This window comes from Enhydra lutris, unplaced genomic scaffold, assembly GCF_002288905.1.
Source record: "Enhydra lutris kenyoni isolate GAN:26980312 unplaced genomic scaffold, ASM228890v2 scaffoldscaffold8, whole genome shotgun sequence".
NCBI classification, from domain to species: Eukaryota; Metazoa; Chordata; class Mammalia; order Carnivora; family Mustelidae; genus Enhydra; species Enhydra lutris.
In genome coordinates this window covers 7,606,285-7,630,715 of record NW_019154092.1, presented here as the reverse complement: position 1 = coordinate 7,630,715, position 24,431 = coordinate 7,606,285, and the positions used below count along the sequence as shown (strand labels likewise).

Below are 24,431 nucleotides of genomic sequence, written 5' to 3'. Positions count from 1 at the left end.
ACTGCCAATCTGTCTTCTAAAGTGGTCATACAATTTTGAGTTCCCAGGAGCGATGAAAGAGAGTTCGGGTTGCTTCACATCTTCACTGCATTTGGTGTGGTCAGTGTTCTGGATTTTGGTAATTCTAATAGGTAGAATTACCAATAGGTAATTCTATTATACAACCCAGGGATTTGTTGTTCTACCACTATCTGTTGAAAGACTAGTTTTGCTTCATTGTATTGCCTGTGAGCCTTTGTCAAAGATCAGTTGACTATATTTATGGGGGTTTATTTCCAGGCTCTTTATTTTGTTCCATTGATCTATTTGTCTAGTGTTTCATCAATACCACACTCTTTTGATTACTATAGCTTTAAAGTGAGTCTTAAGGTCAAGTAGTGTCAGTCCTCCATATTTGTTCTTCTCCTTTAATATCAGGTTGGCTATTCTGGGTCTTTTGCCTCTCCATATAAACTTTAGAATGCTTGTCAACATCCACAAACATCCATTGTGTTGAATCTATAGATCAATTTGGGAGAACTGATAATATTTAGTGTTCCTATATGAACATGTATCTTCTTTGATTTCATTCATCAGAGTTTTATAGTTTTCTTCATGTAGATCTTACACTTATTTTGTTAGATTTATACCTAAGTATTTCAATTTTCGAGGTGATAATGTAAATGGTATTGTGTTTTTAATTTCAAATTCTACTTGTTCATTGCTAGTATACAAGAAAGTGATTGACTTTTGTGTATGAAGCTTGTATCCTGCAACCTAGGTATAATTGCTTATTAGTTTCAGGTTTGCTTTTTTTTTTAATCAATTCTTCCAGATTTTCTACATAGACAATAATGTCATCTGATAGCAAAGGAAGTTCTGTGCCTTCCTTTAAAATATGTATACATTTTAATTTCCTTTTCTTGTTTATTGCATTAGCAAGAAACTAGCAACATCCAGTTTGATGTTGAAAAGTAGTGGTGAGAGGGAATATCTTTGCCTTATATCTAATCTTAGTGTCTGTTCATTTTTTTTCTAATGGGATCTTAGTTTCTTTCTTCCTTTTTTTAACATTTTAATGCTTTCCATATTATGATCACTAACTGAGTCGTATTTATGCCAAATATTCTTTTAGATTGCAGTTTAAAAATTATGTTTATAATATTTCCTGCATAAAGAAGGAATTCACTTTTATGTGTTCAAATCTATCAGTCTGTCTCCTTGTGATTTCTGAAAGTAAATCTGCATTTTCCTTTCTCCATTTAGGAGAAATAGAGCCAGAGCCCTCCCACCTCAGCCTCCACAGCATCCCACTGGATGACTTTGGCACACTGTTTCCTAACAACCGCTGATGGCAGAACCAAGAGAGGTGCCATAGCTTGAAACTCAGGAGACCACATGTCTTATGCTAAGGGCGTAAGTATTTGGAGGAAACTCAACTTCCCAGAATATTTACCCAAGAAAGGATTTTTTGCCTTAAAAATCCCTTCCACCAGAGCTATGATGGGTTCTGACAGAAAGTTTTAGTTCAGTAGAAGAATACAACATTTGAGATGTATGTGTGGGAAGATAGGGAGGGGGCATCAGAAATGAGAGACAGAGTAAAGTATAAACCACCAAAAGGGGGAAAGGGGCCTTATCAGGGGCCTGGAAAACTAAGCAATCTTTTCCTAGTTCCTGTTTTTAAAAATCTAGCATGTCATTCAGTGAAATAACTGTTATTTAGCTGAAGTTATAATTTGCATATTTAAGTCTTCCATGTGAACCGGGTGTAAAATGATGAAAGCTTATAGGTAATTTAGATGTTGATGGATCTGTGTAAAGTTTTGGTGCTGCATTCTAAACTAGAGTCCTTTCTATATTCAGAGCTGAAAAACTGAGGAAGGAAGTGGGGCTGGTTGGAAGTTCACACTTCCTTTTTAAGGATAATAGCAACCCAGAAAGAGTCTTACAAGATTCAGGAAGCGAATAGGATGACCAACCGGCCCTTTTTGCATGGGACTGAGGGTTTCCCAGGGATGCAGGATTTTCAGTATTAAAACTTGGACAGTCCCATACAAACTGGGACAGTCAGTCATCCAGGTTTGCTAGTCATACACACACACACGCACACACACACATGCACACACACCTAATGTAATCTTCCCCCAAATAATGCAACAGCTCTTCCAAACCACCCTAACAGAATATGAAACTGCAGGTCTAAGAGATTCGGGAATTTCCCTAAATTCACACAAACAGGGGATGAAGGACCCTTGATGTAAACCTCCTTCCATCTGCTGTCAGGTGCTCTTTCTGCCCCACCACTCTGGAGATTATACGTGGAGGGGACACACTCAACTCACTCACTCATCGACTCACTCAAACCCCTTCAGAGCGTCAAATACGTGCTGCTCTAAGGAGCGATTAACAGACGATTTAGGACAGGCTCTGTCACACTGGCAAATCAAGCAAGTCAATGAATAACAATGAGAGTGATAGTTCAACAATAACCACAATAATAGAAACACAAAATGTGAGCGTTCCAATGTAATTAAACCCTGAAGACAACTTAGTTAACCATTAAACTAGGTACTTAGGTCTTTTGAGAGGCACTTGGAATTAGGGGATTGTTAGCATTAGGCTCTTCCTAGCCTAGGGCAGTGTTGGGGAATTCAGTCAGAACAAAGATCTCTGTGTCTGTCGACACACACACACACACACACACGCACGCATGTGCACGCACACGGACACTCACCTCCTGAATGACTAGGTTCAAACTCTATCCTTCTTGATCATCATCTCCCTTACTTGGGGACTGGGTTTTATTGCATTCAAGGTTTGCTGACTCTGGAAATTATCTCATTTTCTCAATCAGAAGAGTAAGAAAAATAAAACATAAAACAGAAGTACTGAACGTCAGACATGTAACAGCGTAGGAGAATTGCCGGTTTATTTGTTTGCCTGTTTCCATTGTGGGCTCCGCGCCAGTGGATGTTCTCTGTCTCACTTGGTTCCACGCCCAGTATCTAGCCCATAGTCAGCATCTGCCATCTGCTGAATGGCTATGTCAACAATTAAAAACAAAAATTCCTGAAGATATGAGAGTTGTTTCCAACATCTAAAAATCAGTGTTCTAGTTTGATAACAAATGTCAAAGAACAAAAAAAAAAAGTCACACACAATCTCCTTTAAGAAAAAAGTGTATCCTAAATTCCTAGCATTACTCCAAGCAATGACAGTGAAACTCACATGAATGGTGGGAAAGGACAACCTACTGATGGCCTAAGAAATGAAAATGAGTTGGGTTGACTTTGGGCTGCATCATTATAATTTCATTTCTCAATTTTACAAATAAGCAAGGAGAGAAGAGGACTGACTGGGTTACATACTATTTATGGGTTTGGAGTGGTGGTCTCCCTGCTGAATCCATTCATTTATATTTTGTGGGAGGTGTTAATATGTATCTTGTATCTTCTTCTAACTCAACCCTCTGAGCTCAACCAGGGATTGGAAAGACTTTACAGGCCAGTGGGCAGGAGTGTCCATGAAGAGGTCATTAGGTGAGGAGGTGCTCAGTGTGGAGACCCAGGGAGGTATGTCTGGAAAATCTAATCATTGCTACTTACTGCCAGTCCTTTATGAGAGCCCAACGGAGTCCTCCATTGTTTTAATTTTGGGTGATCTGTTCGTTCTTGAACATTTCTGAGTACTCCCATTCAGGTGGTAATGGAGACAATGAAGAAAATGGGTCTTGACCCTCCTCCATCCATTATTTGAAGAGCTGACAGCTCACTAACATCTTTAGCTGCCCTTCCTGAGCTTCTAAGAGATGCCACCATCCTTTCCACGTGAAGATGAAGACAACCAGAGTGGCTAAGGGAGAACAGTCATTCACAGAGGAATGTGTATCCACTTACCTACCACGCCCTTTGCCATGCTGCCCTATTCCAGGTGCATGGGGACCATTCTCCTTCCCACGATGGAGGCTCCTTCTGTTCCCAGGATTCTCAGCCACTCAGAATCCCTTTCAGGCTGCTTTCTCCTTCTCTGAGTCTGTGGGTGAATCGTGGGGCCCTTTCACTTCTGCGTTCCTAAAATCCCTCAAATCTCTGGCTTAACTGGTATGTTCAGGAGTTTAGCTTCTCAAAGTGTGTTTAAAGGGTCTGAACTGCAGGTAAGAGAGAGCAGCATGTGCTAGTCAGAAAATATCTGAAACTTAAGAAAGAAAGAAAGGAGGGAAGGAAGGAAGGACAAAAGGAAGGAAAAGGAGAAAAGGAAGAAAAGAGAGAAAGAAGGAAGAAAGAAAGGAGGAAAGGAAGGAAGCAGGGAAGGAAAGAAGGAAAGTAGGGAGAAAAGAAGAAAGGGCTCAGAAAATGAGATATATTAAAAGGCTATTTAACCGATATAGCAGACACCAAAGTTCCAAAAAGAAAAGATACAATTATTAAAAACAAGGTTCGGAAACATTTTAATTTTTCCTTAACTGGCCTTCTAGCAGGCCAGATGACTCACCCCCAGCCCGCTGAGTTCAGCCTGCAGCCTGGGGAGTTGTAACACATTTGTGTGGCTTAGCCTCTGTAACATGCAGACCCAATTTTGTTTCAGGTGATTCTCACAGACACTTACCTGTAAGAAATTTCACAGAAATTTCTCTGTAAGTACCCCAGCATACACATAGCATTTACCACCTAGGTGACACCTGCCGCTGTGCACCATTAAGCATATCCCAGAGAAGCATTGTCCTTTGCTTACTTGCTCCCTGAGAGTGAAGGGATGTCTATTGTCTAGTCCCTTCACTTGCCGTGGATGTAGCTCCACTCCCTTTATCTCGGCAGAGATGATTTTTCTGTTCCTCTCGCATGTTTCTTTGTTTCTTGTACGCATGTTTGGGTGCAAACAGGCAGGCTTTGTATTGGGTCACTATTTGTGCTTATTTCTAGGTGACTGTCCAAAAACGGATTTGCTGGATCAAAAAAACGTGACCAGTTTTATGGCTCTTATTGGCTTTTGCTAGATTTTTACAGAAAGAATGAGGCGGTTTTCCCAGTCACTTTCTGGTCACTCGGTAGAATTACTCTAAGTACTCATCGGAGAATTCCTCTTTTCTTTGAAAGGGTATCGCATGTGCAAACTTCTGAGAAGTGGTCCAAGGATGAGTAACCATGCTCAAGCATCCATTCTGTGTGTAGCCCCTGAATCCTAGGGCCTCGTCATGCATTACCCCTGAAACAGTAGTCTTATCTGAATAGCCTGAGAGGTCAAAGATCCTGATGGAGAAAAGTCCTAGCTGAGGTGAAAAGCCATTCATTCCTAGTCACTTTTCTTTTTAAGACATTATTTGTCCTTTTTAAACCCTAGTAAAGGGGCGCCTGGGTGGCTCAGTGGGTTAAAGCCTCTGCCTTCGGCTCAGGTCTTGATCCCAGGGTCCTGGGATCGAGCCCCGCGTCGGGCTCTCTGCTCTGCGGGAAGCCTGCTTCCTCCCCCCTCTCTCTCTGCCCTCTCTCTCTGCCCGCCTCTCTGCCTACTTGTGATGTCTCTCTCTCTGTCAAATAAATAAAATCTTAAAAAAAAAAAAATTAAACCCTAGTAAAACAGAGATTATCCTTCGTATAAACTATGGATACCTTTCTTTCTTTCTTTCTTTCTTTTTTTTTATGGATACCTTTCATAGAGATGGGTAATTTCATCTGCTGATCTGTTTGGAGGCTGACTTGTTGTAAAGGGGATTTAGTTGTTAATTCCTTTATTTGTGTTGAATAAATGCTAAGAGGTGAGGGGTGAAATCTGAGAGGGTCTCTGAACAATGACGGGTTTTTCCAGGTGGGCAGAGGAGAGGCTGGCTTGGGGAGGGTATGGCAAGATGTCCTGAACAGCTTGGGAGTTCATTTCGTTTGGTGCCACTGAAGGCTTCATTTGCTTATTTTTAAAGATTTTATGTATTTATTTGAGAGAGAGAAAGAGAACGCAGAGGGAGAGTAAGAGGGAGAAGCAGACTCCCCGCTGAGCAGGGAGCCCGATGTGGGGCTTGATCCCAGGACCCTGAGATCATGACCTGAGCCGAAGACAGAGGTTCAGTGGACTCAGCCACCCAGGCGTCCCATCACTGAAGTCTTTAAAGCAGCAGAAAGGCAGGAGTCTGAGTTAGTACAGTGAACTTTTACTTTAACAGAGGTCTCTTAAGAACACTTGCTTGTTCTATTTTATTTAATTTCGTAAGTTCTCAGTTATGTATCACTGAATGTTGATCCCTGCTTCAGTTATATCAGAACATCTTCCTACACAGAAAATCCAGAGGAGTCAGGACAGGCGCTTAGCACAGTAATCAAAGAGTGTAATAATAGCATTCACAGAGAACATTATATCTTTAAAAGTTGAGAGCTACCCAGGATCTTGTCATTCCCAAAATATGTGTCATGGTATCATCATCACCCCTTCTTCCTGGGCGAGAGCATTATGCATCACCTTGGGACAGCCACGCAGACCAGGTTTTTCAGGAGGCCAATTTTAAGTTTCTGAGGCTGAGGAAGGGGTATATACCCATGAAGGGGGTCCATTTGACAGATTAGGACTGCTACTTTGTAAAGCTGACCAGAATTTGGCACAAATGAGGTGTTTTGTTTGTTTGTTTGTTTGTTTTTTTAAGAGCAGGGGCAGAGAGGGGAGGTGGAGGTGGGGGGAGGGGAAGAGGGAGTGGGAGAGAGAATCTTCAGCATGCTCCATGCCTAGCATGGAACCCCACAGGGCTCGATTTCTCAAAAACAGATCATGACTTGAGCCCAAATCAAGAGTGGGAATTGCTTAAACAACTGAGCCACTCTGGTGCCCTAAATGCTGTGATTTTTACTGGAGCTGGGGGTGGGAAGAAGGATAAACAGATCTGAGTGATTCTGGGGGCCTGGGGACAGGAGACCTGCGTAAGGGATTGTTTGGGGAGGGCCCAGAAAACAAACAAGTACCCCCAAACACCTAGGCTAATGGAGAAGAGCATGGAGGAGAAGAATCATGAAAAAGGGTAAGGGAATGAAAGAGAAATTCTGTCAGCTCATTTTTGTCTGGGAATGGTCCTGCCCTCGGTGACCCACAGTAGTTTACAAGTTCCCACTCATTCCAGAGGGTAGAAAACATGGAAAGCCTTCCATTCTGGTCTGATGGGCTTTCGGGAAATGAGAAGAAAGGCCAAAGGCAAGTGACTGTACACGGAGACTCAAGCCATACTATCAGGGACAGAAGAGGTGTTAGGGAAGGTGGCTGCAGGCATTGGCCACAGAGCCACTCTACCACGGTATGTCTCTGCAACTGTGTTGCCCTTGCTCTCTGCTCAGCAAATCTGAGGACAGGGAGGTATTGTGACCAGGGTTGCGTAACTCTAGGCAGACCTCTTTTCTCACTGCTCACATAAAAGACTGTCCTTGCTTTGGATACTAAACCAAGGACAGATGCTGATACAATAATCTCCATGTTGAACAAGACTCGTGTCTTGTCCATGGCTGTTTTTTGAACCACGTAGTCCAGATTTGTGTGAGTAACCCTCCAGAAGCCTGTACCTGGCCACCGAAGACCCTGCTGCTCTGGGGAATTTAAATGCCAACTGTCAGTTTGGGGGCCTGTCTTGATTCTAGAGATCCAGGATTCTTCTCTCTGGAGGTCTTGATTCCAAAGCTCCCACTGGATGGGGGAGGCGGTGTCACGAGGGTGCTAGGTTGCTTCAACATGGCTTCAATAGAAATAAAGCCAGATGACGAAAGTGGGTGGTCCACTGGGGGAATGGAAATGTCATTGACCAAAATTGGCAAGTCAGGAGAGAGGCCTAAGAGTTCGGGATGAGGGATAAAGTTTAAGAAAAAGGATCTTATGGGGCGCCTGGGTGGCTCAGTTGTTAAGCATCTGCCTTAGGCTCAGGTCATGATCCCAGGGTCCTGGGATAGAGCCCCGCATTGGGCTCCCTGCTTGGCGGGGAAGCCTGCTTCTCCCTTTCCCACTCCTCCTGCTTGTGTTTGCTCTCTCGCTATGTCTCTGTCAAATAAATAAATAAAATCTTAAAAAACAAACAGACAAAATCATGTTATTTCCCATCTGAAATGCCCGTGGATTACTCAGGTGGATGTGTCCAAAAAGGTGACATGTCTGTAGTAGCAAGAAGTGAAGTCATTTCAGTGGACAAGGTTTACTGGGCTATGGACGGAGAAGAAAGGACAGTCCCGCAAGACTTCCTTGACTGTCTCCAGCCTGAACCTCTTTTTATTTGCTGGTTAAGGAAGGATGGTCCATTCTGGGAGCTACATATTTCTAGCTATATTTCTGAGGGTGGGTGTCTGCCCAGGCAAATTATAGCATTTTCTGTACTGAGCAAGGCAGCTTCCTCTCGGCAATGTGCATTTCCTTTTTCAGACAGGGACACAACTGTTTTGGAGGGAGTTATAGACCTCTGCTTCGAGAACCGTTTTCAAGTACACATGGAAGAATGAACTCAGGGCTGAGGGTGAAGAACTACATGGGAGTTCGTGGAAACCCTCGCATTAGGAACTTGCAGGAGGAGAAGGTGGGTTGCAAAGTCAACTGTTCCTTCTCATCCTCACATCTACGTTCTGGCTTCATTGCTGCGGCAATCCTAGAGTGTCCTATAACGATGGGACCGCTGGGGGACTTCGGAGTGCTCCCCATAAAGGACCTCAGCTGACAGCATCCACTCGGAGATGAGGAATGGAATCCTCAGGGACGCAACCACCCGTGGGGTCTCCCCCCACCCACGGGGAGATCCTGTTCTCCTTACACCCCGTGGGGCACTGCGGCCGGGAGGGACTGGCGAGGCAGATGCCGGAGGGAACTCAGCAGAGCGGGGTCTGGCCGCTGAGCGGGTCTGAGGGAGGAGGCACGCTGCCAGGAACGCCGCAGGTCCCGGGGGAGGGGGTGGCTGCCCCGGGGTGGCTGCCCCGGGGTGGCTGACGCCGTTGGGGGGGCGTTCCTGGGAGCTGGGGGCCGCCGAGGTTAGACCCGAAGCCCCGGGAGGAGCCGGCCGGCGGCCACGTGACCGACCGCGGCGGGGCCGGCGGCCCAGAAATAGCAGCAGCCGCGGTCCCGCCCGCGGGCTGCCGCGAGCGAAAGGCGGAGACTGGCGGCCGCTGGCTGGGCGCGGGCGCGGCGCGGCCCCGGCCCTGGAGGATGCTGAGCCCCTGCCCGGTCCGGCCCCGAGCACATGATGGCGATACGGGAGCTCAAAGTGTGTCTTCTCGGGGTGAGTCCTGCGCCGCCATCCGCCGGGGACACCCCCGGCCGTGCGTCCCTCCGCCGTCCCCTGCGCACCCCCCGCGTCCGTGCGCCCCTCTTCCCAGCCCGGCGGCGGTCGGGTGCGAGCCTGCGCGGGAGCTGCTCGCTCGTTCACCGGCTGCCGCGTCTCCCGGGATCCGCGCTGGCCCCGCAGCGCTCGGGCCCGGCCGCGGGACCCTCGGCGGGGATAGGCGGAGGGGCCGCGGCTCCTGGCCGCCGCCGCCGCGGTCCCTCCGGCCTCCGAGGGCTTTCTCCTTCGCCTTTGATAATTTCCTTCCGGCGGAAACTTTAGGTTACTCAGCCCAGGCTCCAGATCCTTTCTGCCTCTCGGGGGCAATTGGTTTATTCACTTTTTGGGGAGGTGGCGGGGAAGTGGGTGGGAAAGAAAGCCCAGCCAAAGGCGAGCGAACGCGAGGGGATGCCCTGGCTGGAAGGTGAAGGGCAAGTATTGGATTGCTTAGCGCCTCGGAAACTTCCGTGCTCCGGAGAAAGAAGGCAGGATGGGAAAGTCTCCCCGGATCACCGTTTCCCTTCCCCAAGTGGGTCTTTCCGAGTCTGAGGAAATGGGAAAGAAGCCAAGAAACAGATAGAAACAGATACCCCAGCCCGTCGCCTCGGCCGACCTGTCCGGGGATGCAGGACAGTCTCTGGAAACCAGCCGCAGAGAGCTCAGATAATATTACGGGTCATTTCCTTTTGGGTGCCCACATCAAATTCCAGAATTTGTTCTTTTGAAAGAGCTGGTTTTAAGCCGAGTTTCCTGCAGCCTTTGGCAAGGACTCCGGAGGGTACTGCCTCTGGCAAATCCGGTCTCCCAAGAAAACTATTTCCTACAAAAAGGGTAGCAAAAGGGGAAACCCATTGTTATTTACAAGAAATGCTAACTGGTCAGGAGAGATGGAGAGACTCCTATAATGAGGAAATAATTCCAGGTTAGGATGGAATTGTGCCAGACCAGCCAAGTGTCTGGGCTCCATCTAGGCCCTTCTGGAATCTCTGGACAGTGTTCTTGACTGCCTCCTGTCCCTGTCTTTTGCCAGAACTGTCATTTACACTAGATCGTCCAGTTCGGTTAGAATTCCAGAAGACCTGGCAAAGGCCCTCCCTTTGCTGTTAGCCTGGTCACAAACTCCCTGGTGTGCCCGCCCTCCTGGCTTGCTCAACCACAGCTGGGATCTGCAAAGGCTCCCGTCCTGGTCTTCCTCTGTGGACTTTTCTTAGTGTTGCCGGCGTGGGTTCCACTCTCAGTTAGCCTCTCCATCATAGTCCTGACATACATTTCGGCCATCTTGTGTTTTACTTGCGAGGGGTCATTTCAGCCTCATGGAAGGCTTTCAGAGACTTGGAAGGAATGTCGTGTCCCAAGGAATCAAGAGCAACTTTGACGTGCGTTGTGTGCACGGAGATTGGCCTCGGGAGTAAACAAAGTAGGAAATGTTTTGCAGCCTCGCCCCCTACATAGGTGGCACAGGCCCTACCCATCACATGAATTATCTTCACTGCTCAGGGACGAGTCTTTGTATCCTTTTACAAGGAAACAGATCACTCGCTGTGCAATTCTGGGCAAGGACTTCAGTTGACTCTTCTAGAAAATGGACATCATAACATCTTCCCTTTTAAGGCAGAGGATTATACCAGATGATCTGCTAAGATACGCGGTGCCATTTCCTGCTAACCTGTGATTCCAGGGTGACAATTAGTAAGGCTGGGAGATGAGATAGCTGGAGGAAGTCCCTTTGCTTCTTTTCTTTGATCTCTCAGAGCAAAGCACACTCTTTTAGTGGCTTCCTGGAGACAGTGCCTCACCCTTGTTTGCTGGGTCTTTACAGTGGCTCTGTTGGTAGGGGATTGGCTTGCGAGGAAAGAACTCTGCCAGAGTAAGAAGGTATTTCTGGGCAGATGGAGGCTTGCCGGTTCACCCATGTAATACCGTATCCTCAGCCCTTGGTTTTTTTGAGTGGCTCCAGGTTTTTGTCTTGTTTAGGTCAGAGGGCCAATGACCTTGTTGCCCACACTGAGTAGAATTTCTTAAGTCCTGTACTTGGGCCGGGCCTGTCCTGGGCAAGCTGTGAGTGATAAGGCTGTATTCTTAGCGGCTCATCATATTAGGGGGGCTTGTCTGAGTGAGATTGAGGGAGCGTTTGAGGGAGGTCAAAGCCACTTTAATCACCTTGGGTTAAAGGTGGGGTTTGCTCGATTTGAGAAAGAACCTTACGGGTCAGTGACTAAAAGAAGGGATCAAGGCCATGTCTGAATGGACCCTCAAAATTTTACCAGGAGTCCTGAGCTCCTTTGGTTCTCTCTGTTGGGAGGTCCAGTTTTCTGGATGAAGTCTTGCATGGGGCTAGCACTCAGCTTCCTGTTTTTCAGCCACTACCACATGTGCCTGAAGTCTCAGTATGACTGAGACCCTACAAGCCATGCCTTCTGTTCCTGTCACTTGTTTTCGGGCGCCTTTGAGAAGGTGATCGAGGATGCGGTCCTCCTAGCTGAAGTCTGGCTGTCTCACTGGGGACTGTGAGGGGCTGGTGTTTTTGTGCCTAGCTGTTTGCCCTGATTGCTCCATCGTTACCCGCAGGGATGCACTTCCTGTTTGTGGCCCAAGGTTGTTGTAGGCGAGGGCAGTGCAGAGTTTCATTCCTCTTCACTGTAGTCTGCAATCTCTGCTGCGCGGTTGGAGGTTCCCAACAGGAGGGTCATTTGCAACAGGTGGAAACCAGAGGGAGCCAGAAGTGCTCCCAAGTAGAATTCACGGCAGTCTGTGGGACATTCTCCGAATGTTTTGTGCTCTTAGAAAAACCAAGGACTTCAGAGTTTTGGATTTATTTAGGCTACTTATTATAAATTCTTGGCTCTCATTATTTTCATGGGTGGACTTTCTCATGTTTTTTTCTAGGCCTCTGTGAATGCCCTTTCCTGGGAGAAGGCAGGCCACCCGTGGAAGCCAGCCATGCAGGACAGGGTCACACACTGGGATAGGGTCCTTATTAAACCCCTGGGACCCAGGAGTCTTGTTCTTGTCAATAAAGTGCCAATCGTCCCTCTTTGTAATCTGAACTAGTATTATGAAACACGTAGCTTAAAAACAACCCCCTTAAAAACAGCAAAGTATGTTAAAAAAAAAAAACTAACAAAAACAATATTGAGGCAGCAGCTGTTCCAACCCCAAAGGTGGAAAGCTTCCCAGTATGCATTTTTAACACACATCACCACGTGGCAAAAAGCAAGGGGAGAGAGAGAGAGGGAGAGAAGGGAGAAGAGGAGAAGTAGGAGGAGGGGCGGCTGGGGGGCAGGAGAGGAGCTTTCTTTTATTTTATTATTTCCTCTGGGTGTGTACACTTAAAAACTGCTTCCGGATGGAATCCCAAAGACATTTATATTTGGACTTCGGTTGTCTTGACGACAGTTTAGAGATTCTGCCACTTCCTCAACAGCTGAGTGGCAAGGTTAAAAGGCAACCAGGGGTGTCCTGCTTCTGGTAAGGAGCTTGGGGACGCCTATCCTTCTGGCCTTTCTTAGAATCTGTGTGGTGGTTCTTCATGGAGCAGACCCCTGGGATGTGGTGTGACATCTGGACAGTGGAGACTTCAGAGGTGTGCATGGCCTTCGCAGGAGGGGGCTGTGTGATCCCCAGAGGCTCTAGGACCCGAGGGTGGGACAGATTTCTGCTCACAGTAAGCAGATCAGTCAGAGCCGTGGAACCTCAGATGGGCTGCTTTGGGTGATAGGGAGCGTCCCGCTAGTATTCATAGGGTTATATGAATCTGTGCGGGTCATTGTGGAAGGAAGGAGTGGGTGGGATGGGGGAGGATTGGGCCAGGCAGTCATCAGAATTGCTTTCCCAGTCTGAGAGTCTAACATGGTCGTTTTCAGTTGTTCCCAGAAACCAGCATTTCATGGGAGGGGGCTGCTGGGGGAGGGTACAGACAGGCTAGAAACCTCATTTCTTTCTTTCTTTTTTTTTTTCCTTTTAAAGATTTTATTTATTTCTTTGAGAGAGAGAGAGAGAGAGAGAGAGAGAATGAGCAGAGGGCACAGGGAGAGGGAGAATCAGAGTCCCTGCTGCACCCAGGACCCTGGGATCATGACCTGAGCTGGAGGCAGACGCTCCACTGACTGAGCCACCCAGGTGCCCCAACCTAATTTCTTTCTTATCAAACTTGATTCCTCTATTAAACTGGGCCCTTTGTGGGAAGTGTGGTTCAGGTTTGAAAATAAATATAAATGACACAGTGGGACGTGTTTCCAGGAGCACACAACACACAGTAACACGGAGCACCCAGGCCAGGCAGGTAGAACCCACCAGGCTCTGTTTGTTCCTCTTTTGTTCAGGGTCAGTGTGGCTGCATGTCTCCCTCTGCTTCCAGAGCTCAGCTTGTGTCTGGGTATGCGTCAGAGTCGCTCGTAAATCATTTTCAAACTTCTCATCGTCCCTCCCCGACCCTTGTCAGGCATGTGGCCCCCATGCCTTCCCCTGGCCCAGTGTCCCTGTTCTCGTGAGTGTGAGTCCTTCAGGACTGCTCCAAGTCCATGGCCATTAGAAAATACAAAACTTTGCATTTTAAGATGCTAAGACATGAAAAGATTTTGAGCTCATGAATTAGAAAAGGTCTTCAGACTTGTGTCCAACAAGCGAGGCTACTTTTAGTGCTTGAATGTCTATGAAAATATTACACTTTAGTTTATCTTTTTTTTTTTTTTTAAGATTTGCTTATTTATTTTAAAGAGGGAGTGTGCGAGTGCACGGGAGCACGAAGGGGGAGGGACAGAGGGAGAGAGAGAGAGAGAGACTCTCAAGCGGACTTCATGCTGAGCCAGAGCGACTAAAGGGGCTTCATCCCACGACCCTGAGATCATGACCTGGGCCGAAACCAAGAGTCAGCAGCTCAGCCGCTCAACGGACTGAGCCACCCAGGTGCTCTTCATTTATTTTTGCTTTTATAATTTCTAATATGTGCTTGAACATGAAGAGGCATTCGAATATTCAACCAGTCACCGTTTATCTGGTGCTCCTTTCATGCCAGGAGCTGTGGGTGGCTGTAGGTAGACAGGACAGCCTCGATGATCCTTCTCTTTTGAAGTAATCTGCCATTCCGGGGATGGGGACAGATCAGCGGTGAACTAAGTGACATCGCTTGGATTCCTGTGACAGCACCTGCCACAGAGCCATGCATGGCAGAAGAGTAAGATGATGACGAATACTGACTGTCATCCATCTTATTAGAGGTGAGGACAGGTGAGGGACAGAAAATTTTTGCTGCTGGGCTATCTCTGCTGGAGACAGAAAACAGGGAAGGCGGGGTTCTAGTTGCTGCTGGTGATGGAGAGGTTCCTGGTTGGGCAGGAAAGACAGGCACATGCAAAGGAACTAGCATTCCCGGCCACAGGGATGGAGGTGAGGGGCGCTGGAGGTGTCACGTGGTTTAGTGGGAGCTGCGGAAGTGAAATTGAGCACAGAAGGGCTTGGGAATGAACAATCTGGGAAAGCCTCTCCAAGAGGGAAGGGTTTGAATAGCCCCAGAGGACACCCAGGGCTTTGACAAGAATGGAGAGGTGGGTGTGGACCACCCTAGGCACTGGGGAGAGCAGGTGGGGCTCCAGATCTCACGGTATTTTCTGGAGTGTTGAGGTGGTTGGAGGGTGTGGTAGACAGGGGGCACAGCCCTTCCACTCCCAGGCTGACCACCATCCTGTTGACCCCACTATCTCCCTAGCATAGGGTCTTTTTATTTTTATTTATATTTATTTATTTATTTATTTATTTTTTGGGTCTTTTTATTTTTAACTCCCCCTTTCCCTTGTTTTATGTTGAAAAGTCTCAGACTCACAAAATGTTAGAAAGAGTAGTGCAACGAATGTGGGTCTCTCACCTATATTCAGTGGGGGTGACATTTTGCCAGTCTTGCATTATCTCTTTTTTCTCTAATGTATTAAATAATACTATTTCTCTTTCTTGAACCATCGGAAAGTCAGTTGTGGACTTTATACCATTTAAAGCCCAAATACTTAAGTATGTATCTTTTCGGAGAAAAAAGACATTCTCCTGCATGCACACCTGTCATATCCCCAGCATTGAACACAGATATAATATCAAGAATATCGTTCATCGTTCATGGTTCATATTTAGATTTTCCAACTGTCCCCCCATGTCCTTTATAGTTGTTTTAAAAATCCACAGTAAGAGACCTTGAACTACATTTGCTTGTCATGTCTGTCATTTAAACCACTCCCCTCTTTTTCTTCTGCTACGAATCCAGACCCTTTGTCTTGTAGAAAGTCCCAAGATCTCCATTTGTCTGATTGTTACCTCCTTGCTTCTTCTGGGTTATGCATTTCGGTGAGGAGACACCCTCTCAAGGTGTTGAGATGCCTTATTTTTTAGGTGCTCATGTCCCTTGTGGAGCTTACTCCATCTTAGCAGAAGGTGGGAAAGCAGATTCTATGGCTGGTTAGAAGGTGGTCAGTGCTCTCTGTGGAGAAACAGACCTGGCCCAGAGCTGGGGGAGGGACACAGGAGCTCTGGGTGGTGGGGAGCACATAGGTAGGTTGGTGGGTGAGAGTGCCCAGTCTCCCTCGGAGACCAGCCCAGCCCTCTGCTTTACCCAGGGGTTGACTTTAGTTTTGCAGCTTAGGTCTCATGGCCTGACCACTGAACTGCTGAGAGGCATGTAGCTCCTGAGGAAATAGCTGTCTTTCTTGTTGCTTCACTTTATCAGCAGAAATAAGGAAAAGAAAAGGAGGGATTTAACATCAGGGTCACTGAATGGGTTTCTCACTGTGGAATCTTCTGTTGCAGTGAATCTTTTTCAGACCTATTTCCTTGCTCCTGTGGCCTCAGACCTGCTCTACCTTCTCTGGAGGTCATGAACTCAGCTTCTGCTTGCTCAAGATTTAGCCCAAAAGGCAGCCCCAGGCTGCTTTCGGTTCCCCCAGAGGCACCTGGGGGACCTGTGGGAGAGCAAAGCAGAACCCAGGGGAAATCACTTCCCTCCTATTTTCTCTACTTTGAACAAAGTAGCAGAGAGCTGGATCCTTTTTCGTTGACAGTATTTGTTTTTCTAGAAGAAGAAGATACCTGCTTTATCCACTATCACTTCCTCTCTGCTCTCCTGGAGTGCAGGAGATCTTCTGACTGAGATCTGCTGGTAGAAAGCATAGTCCGACTTTCCTGAAAGGGGAGAGAGAGAGGGAGAGGGAGTGGGAGGAGAGAAAGGAAGACAAGAAAAGGGGAGAAGGGCTGGGGGGAAGAAAGGGAGAGAAAGAGGGAAAGAGAGGGAGAGAGAGGAATGTGAGTGTACATGTGCCTGGAGACTGTCATGTAGAGTTGCCCACTTGCCCTCTGCTGGCAAAGGGAAAGAGCAAAGTGTTCCCATGGGTTTTTTGTTGGTTGGTTGGTTTGTTTTCTGGTCAAACTATTGGCCATGACATTTACACTTATGGTAAGCTTAATTAAGAAAGTCTTTTTTTTTTTTTTTTTTTTTTTTAAAAAAAAAAAAAAAAAAAAAACTTAGAATTATTATTCCTTCTTTATTAAATTATTTTTCATTTCAGGAGCTAAAATACTTTCTAATTTTTTTTTTAAGATTTTATTTATTTATTTGACAGATAGAGATGACAAGTATGCAGAGAGGCAGGCAGAGACAGAGAGGAGGAAGCAGGTTCCCTGCTGAGCAGAGAGCCCTGTGTGGGGCTTGATCCCAGGACCCTGAGATCATGACCTGAGCTGAAGGCAGAGGCTTAACCCACTGAGCCACCAAGGCGCTCCTTTCTAAATTTTTTCATAATGATCTTCTGAAGCTATTTTTTTTTGTTGTAAAGTAACATATGCTCATCTTAATTAAATTTTGAATCTAATTATGGGGAGGGGGCAATGACTGAGATGCTGATTTCCATTTGAGACCACAAAGACTGAGGGATCCAGGACGATGCCTTCAGCCTTGTTTCTTTATAATGACATAGGATTGTACAAACTTGCCACAGTCTTGTTTCCTCTTGTTAACTGAAAATCCTGCAGGTATTAAGAAATCAGCCTACCTGCCTTCCTCAACGCCCTGGTTCCCCTTTTTGTAGCCCCTCTTCTCTCCCTGTCTTTGGTCTTACGTTTAGATGACCGCTCTTAATTTTCTGGTCAACATCAAGTTCACGGTCTTGCTCTACTGTTTTGTTGTTGTTGTTGTTGTCGTCTCTGTTCTTTCTTGCCCTGCAGGATCACTTTCTTCCATCCGTTTAATTTGTTTTCTTATTCTCCCCACCTCTCATCGATGAATCATCAGACTGTCCTCCTTGAAAGAGGCATCGGGGCTTAGCTCATAGAGGGGGTGTTTCTAGCCTGTTCCTCATGGGCTTCCCCACTGCTGAGTGGGGGAGTGCGTGCTGAGCTGAGCCTGGTAACCTTCCGTCCTGATGCCAGTACAGACCAGAACCCCCAGCCAGGCTTACCCTTTGGAGAGTAACGCAGGACAACAAGGGTCTGTGTAAAGTGGATGAAGGTTTAACTGAGGGCTGCATGTGCCTTTAGAGAGGAATGGAGCTACTCACTGGGAGATGCGCTACGTGGCTGCTGGGCTGGGCTGTAGTGCGTAGAACAGTTTCCCAGAGAGAAGGGGACAATGTCCTTAGGTTTATAGTCCAGCCGTGTCCTTGTTGTGATGGGACACACATGGGAATCAACCCCTGGTGACCCTGTGGGGTGTCACGTGATACTTCATTGCCCCATGTTCCCAAGGAAGGGCCAGGGAGTTTGGGAGAGGTCAGGGAGGCCGTGCAGGTGTCTGCTGCTGAACCACGTAGGCCCAGGGCAGAGGAGGGAAATGGGGAGGGAGTGAGTGGGAGAGGCGCTGCTTACATGGGCATTCACTGACAGGAAAAATTCCTAAAAAGACCCATTTATCCAAGTGGTGATCCCTGTGGGGGTGGGGCCTAATTTGCACTTAAATATGACTTACTCTTTCTCTTCCTTGGTTTATTTAATGAGCACGTGGTTGCTTGTGTCGGTCATTTAAAACCTGTAAAAATTTGCTGCAAGGCCAAGGAGACGTTTGACAGGGAGAGATTCCCTTTGGTTGTTACCGGTAATGACTGATAATTTGACACTAAAACTGGAACTAATTTGGGTGAGACCTTGAGGGGTCCTTGAAACCGTGAAGGTTATGCCTACAGGCCACGGGAGGCCAGGTCTGTCCTCAGCAGGACACAAGCCCGCTGGAAGGGCTCATCAGGATGCTATGTTCTTATCCCTGCATGTCACTGTTTGGTCTCCTCGTGACTGCTCTGGCTTCCCCAGCGCTCTCAAAGCTAGTCTTTCTCAAAATGGGGTTTTGGAAAGTTGTGGGTCTGGCATTCTGCCCCACAGGGTCCATAGCTTTTTGTGCCTGTTTTCGAGGCTGTTCTTTAAAAAGGAAAGAAAATTACCTCCTGGATCTTCAGGGTGATCGCTGTGTGACAAAAGTGCGTCAACTTCAATGCCCGTAAGAACTGGCTCATGGGACAAGAGCCCAGGCAGAGTTCAGACAGAAATAACGCAGGGGGCCACGTGAAGACCCAGCGATCCTGTGGCACGTCCCGGATTTTTACCAGGCACTGTGCCAGGGCATGGGCATACAGCAGGTGACAAATCGGACCCACAGTCCTGACCTTGTGGAGCCGACATTGCAGCAAGAGTGATCACTGCTCTTAAATGCCGAGTACTGGGGATGTCTGCGGTGGAGAGAAAGCTGGAGGCAGGGAAGGGCAGGGAATGGGGTGGGAGCACTGTTGGAGGTTTGGGACAGAAGAGTAGCAATGGTCTGACCTTTCTTTTAGGCAGATGGCTCCAGCAGCTGTGGAGGGTAGACCACAGGCAGGGGAACTGGTGGAAGGCCAGGGCACCGTGATTTCCACCACAGTGTAGCAGCCTAGGCTGTGAGTGGGGTCCCGCTTTGGCTGTTTGAAGGTAGAAGTGAATACTTTGCTGACAGATCATGTATGGAGTGGGAGGGAACCATACAGTCACACGGTGACAACATGCTGACCTCTGAGTGCTCCCCAGCCCTGGGCTATTTCAGTTTAGCAGAGCAACACGATACATCACAGCAGACTGATATTCATCTGAATGTTGTTGGTTTTGTACTTCACTTTGCATTTAATTAATACATTTTTGTTTATAGTTTCAGAATATCATAAGCAGTTTGTGTGTCCTTTAATCATTTGCATTTATTTACACTGCCATTAATGTCTACATTGGGATCCATGGATGGGATTGCTTTTCCCCTTAAAAAAAGCCTACGGAGGCTTAAAAGAGCCTGAGAAACACTGCTCTAACCATTAAGGTTGTCCTTGGGTTAATGGTGCTCTTGTCCCTCATGAAGCGTCTGATGTTGGCAGGACCATGGGAAAGGAGGCTGTATTCTAGAAATCAGGGTCCGCTGCAATGTGGAGGTACGTTCTTAACAATGCCAAGTGCTGGCCCAGGATTCTATTCCCAGAGGAGGAGGCCTCAACCGTACAGTCTTGCTACTTTTTCTGGTGTGATGCAGCTCATGGACAGCCTTGGAAATCCGAGACCCTCCCATAGGGATACCTGGATTCTGTTGTGTATGTGGCCAAAGAAGGCATTAGGCTTTTAAAAGAATGTTCTTCTCATAAAAGCATTATTCATATAAGCTTGAGAATCACAAGCTCAGATTTATAGATCTTCCAGAATAATTCAGTTTAAAAGGAACTAGTAATAAATAGGGTTTATAGATTTTTTTTCTGGTCTATAGATTTTAAAAAGAAAGATCCCTGTTTAATTAATTAATTATTAATTAGTTTATTTTTTAAAGATTTTATTTATTTATTTGACACAGAGAGAGGGACAGCAAGAGAAGGAACACAAGTAGTGCGAGTGGGAGAGGGAGAAGCAGGCTTCCCGCTGAGCAAAGAGCCCAATGCGGGACTCGATCCCAGCACCGGCCAAAGGCAATTGCTTAATGACTAAACCACCCAGAAACCCCGAAAGATCCCTATTTAAACAGATGAGTTGTATTATTTGTAGACCTCCTTGTAGGTTAATCTTAGTAACATAACCTAATCTGTACTGTTGCACAATAAAAATGGAAATATTTAAAAAATATTGTTGTTAAAAGTTTAGCTGTATGATTTACTGATTTGAGTGCATTGCTGCTGTTAATGTGAATTGGGTTACTGCACATTTCACTTCTGTCAGCCCCACGCTTCTGACTTGTGAATCACCACTGTTGTGTCACTGCTAACTAGATGCGCACATCCTTGTTCTTGTTTTCCAGCAACATAGTTACGGACACTCTGCCTGTGTCTTCAGACATCCTTGGCTTCTTCCTCAGAAGCACTACAATGGTTTCTAATTGCCCCTACCCCTAACCCAGCTGGGTCCTCGATAGTTGGTTGGGAAAGATCGGTGCACAGTCCTGGAACTGAAACTAAAACGTACCCCGTTCTTCCCCGATCAATAGGGCGCTTCCGAATGCCTTTGATTAAGAAGGGTGTCGCTGCATAGATGAGCTTGAACTCAGGCTAGTGTGTGAGTATCTCTGTAATCCTAACAGCGGACATGTGCTGAGTCTGACTTGTGCGCCAGGCCCCTTCTGAGTGTGTCAGTTACCACTGCTGTGTAACAAGCCATCCACCCCGAGTAGCTTCAAAGAACAAGGCATTGTTTTTTATTCTCCCAGTTCTGTGGTTTGACTGGGCTCTTGAGGGTAGCTCTTGCCTGGGTTTCCTTGCCGATCGCAGGCCGGTGCTGGCTGGGGTGGGAACCCTCTGCGGGCTGTGCCACTCACAGGTCTGGTGCTTCTGCTGGGGTGGCCGGGCCAGCCAGGGCTAAGCAGGTGTCTCTCTCCATGTGGCCTCTCCCTGCAGTTAGCATGGGTTTCTTCGTAGCGTGGAGTCTCAGGGGAGGGAGACTTGTCATCTGGGGGCTGGTTGTTTCCAGAGTGAGTGTTCCATGAGCTTTGGGAGGAAGAGCCCAGAATGGCATATCTGTCAGGTGTGATTGATGGAGGAAGTCACTGAGGCCAGCCCAGAAGCAAAGGGAGGAGATTTACGCTCCACCTCTTAATGGGAGGAATGCCAAGAATCGGTGGCCATATTTAATCTCCCTCAACTGAGTAAGTGCTTTATATACCTTATGGCATTACGGGGGTTCTGTTATTGTCTCCACCTTGCTCATGAGCAGATTGAAGCTTAGGAATTAGGGACAGGCACAAATTGACTACTAAGAAGGGAGGCTTCGTGGACTGGAACTAGCTTTGTTTGGCTCCAGGACACAATGCACTGAACTACTTTGCTGTGCCGCAAAACTTGATCGTTATTGGTTCCAGATCACTTGTGCACAGCCGGCATGCAGTAATGGTTCGATAGAATGGGATTATTAAAAAATAAAAGGTTGGGACGCCTGGGTGGCTCAGTCGGTTAAGCCACTGCCTTCGGCTCAGGTCATGATTCCAGGGTCCTGGGATCAAGTCCCACATGGGGCTCCTTGCTAAGTGGGGAGCCTGCTTCTCTCTCTGCCTCCGCTTGCCACTCTGCCTGCTTGTGCTCTCTCTCTGACAAATAAATAAATAAAATCTTAAAAAAATAAAATAGAAGGTCCCATGTTTAAAAAATAATAACCACTGAACCAGGTTTGAAGTATGTCCATGGAAGAAAAGGAGGCAAATTCCCAGCATGTTAGGGTCGCTGGCAGGTGTTTCAGGACATAAGACGGCTGATTCTCAGTTCTGGGAATGTATTACATATGAAGAGGCAAAGTACAGCATCAGGATCCTGATGAGAGTGGGGAGGTCCTAACATGTCCCCACGGGCTCTAATGCACGATGACAACGACAGCAAAGCAGCAGCACTCTGTATGGATGTAGTGCGTGGTGCACCTACAGGGTGCACTTCCTGTCCCCGATTCGCAGGTGCGAGACACTGAGCTTGGGGTGTTGACTGTTTTGCTCCAGGTCCAGAGCCTGTGTGTGGGGGGAGCGGCCGGGAGCCCTGGCTTTCTCGCCTTTCCCCATTTCCTGGTTCATGTGTGCAGGAAGCAGTGTTTTACTTTGGTCCTTTTAGTTCGTTACTCTCCCCCCGGATGCCTGTTAAGCGCTATGTCGGGAATGTCAGTTTGCAAGTTGTGAGCAATCCATCAGGACCGCCAGCCTGCAAGATGGGTGGGGCCTGTGACATGTCTGCTGGTATGACTGTCACCACAACCGTGCCAGCCTGGATAAACCTCTGGGCAGGGACACGGGAAGACCTCTCCTGTCTTCGCCACTTAACTAACTCACGTAACTTCTACCAGGGAATCCTGCCTGGGAAATCATAGTCAGAAAATTCTCTTACTCTCCCGCCATGAACCATTTTACATCCCGATAACCTCAAAAGGCTTAGGGGAGTTTGAATAGATGGTTCTACGAGAGGATTCCAATTTAGAAGTTTTCTTTAATCTTCTCTGCTATGGGATCTGCAAGACGTATGTGCTAATAATAGTTTTTGATTTACTCCGTATTGTTGAACTTCATTATTTTTACTAACTCAACCAAATTTATAACATACTCTTGAAACTTTTATGTTGAAGTATAACATTCGTATAAAAAAAACTGCACAGATGTTAAATGTGGTGCAAAATGGATTTTCACTAAAATGAGGAGACCTGTATAACCACAAACGTGCAGGTCCAGAAAGTGACCAGTCCGTCAGAAGCCCACCCATGTTCCTCCTTCCTGGCACTAGCCTTCAAAAAGAAAGAAAGAAGAAAAGAAAAGCAAAAAAGAAAGAAAACTAAGCTATTCTTCTGACTTCTAACACCATGCTATTATAGTGGACCCTTGAACAATGCGGGGATTAGGGAATTGACCACCTGCACAGTTGAAAATTCATGTATAACTGTTGACACCTCTGGAAACTTAACTACTACTATATAACTACTACTATAGCCTACTGTTGACAGAAGCCTTACCAATAACATAAAGTTATTTAACACCTATTTTGTATATATTATATAATGCATTATTATAATAATGAAGTTTTCTCTAACTTCAGAGGAAAAATGTTATTAAGAAAATTATAAAGAAAATACATTTACAGTACTATTGTGTATTCATTGAAGAAAATCTGTGTGTGAATGGACCCCTGTGGTTCAAACCTGTTGTTCAAGGGTCAACTATATTTTTGCTTGTTTTTATTTTTTTTATTTTTAAATTAAAAAAAGATTTTTTAAAATTTATTTCAGAGAGAGAGCAAGTGGAGGTAAGGGGCAGAGGGAGAGGGAGAAGCAGACTCCCTTCTGAGCGGGGACGGGGCTTGATCCCAGAACCAGAGGATCATGACCTTAGCTGAAGGCAGGTGCTTAACTGACTGAGCCACCCAAGCACCCGATTTCGCTTGTTTTAAAATTATACTTACTGAAGGATCTCATTATTTTAAAGTATATACTAAAGTGGTGGTGTTTAATAGAAGCGCCTAGAACAGGAGCCTCCCAGGTGGTGGGCGAGGGCTGCCTTCATGCCACAGGGGGCAGGGACTCAGGCGCTAGCCTTGGCTGGTGGGGACGAGCAGGCTGCAGCCACCCGTGTCCACTGTGTCCACTGTGTCCTGTGCTAGACAAATAGTATAGTATTTTCCGTGTTTGGTGGGATATGAGGAAGATTGGAAAGCAATGGAGGCCTATTTTCATCAATTAATTAAATAGGAAGCATTATTAGTTGTAGATAAATAAGCTTTTTTAAAGTGTTCAAGGGTGTTTGAAAGCAATTCCATCAAGTATTAAAAATACTGTGCCTATTTTTAATGAAGAAAACCTTTCTATGAAGAAAACTATTGCTAAGACCCTTCTTCCTCAAAGTTCTTCTTCTTCTTCTTTTTTTGGGGGTGGGTGTAGAGAGAAGGCACGTGCACGGGTGGTGTGGGAGGGGTAAAGGGAGAGGGAGAGAGAGAATCTTAAGCAGGCTCTACACTCAGTGTGGAGTCCAACGTGGGGTTTGATCTCACAATCCTGAGATCATGACCTGAGCCAAAATCAAGAATCAGATGCTTAACTAGCTGAGCCACCTGGGCGCCCTTTTCTAAAGTTCTTTTTAACGATTGGAGTTAATACATACTTGTAAAGAATACAAATGGTACAAAAACATTCCAAAATGAAAAGTGCAAAGACCACCTTCATCTGGTAATGTCTTATGTTTCTGATGTAGTTTTCTAGATATGGTCTGTACATATGCAAGTGTTCTTTC

At 46.5% G+C, this 24,431-nt stretch overlaps 1 protein-coding gene across 1 annotated transcript in view; it reads left to right on the top strand.

The window, feature by feature from the left end:
• Positions 1-9,041: 9,041 nt before the first annotated feature.
• LOC111142468 (RAB31, member RAS oncogene family) overlaps positions 9,042-24,431 on the top strand; it is a 130,551-nt gene continuing 115,161 nt past the window's right edge. The window contains exon 1 of the mRNA XM_022495642.1: positions 9,042-9,193. Coding sequence (XP_022351350.1) covers positions 9,155-9,193 — 39 coding nt within the window. The 5' untranslated portion in view covers positions 9,042-9,154. The remainder of the gene's footprint in view (positions 9,194-24,431) is intronic.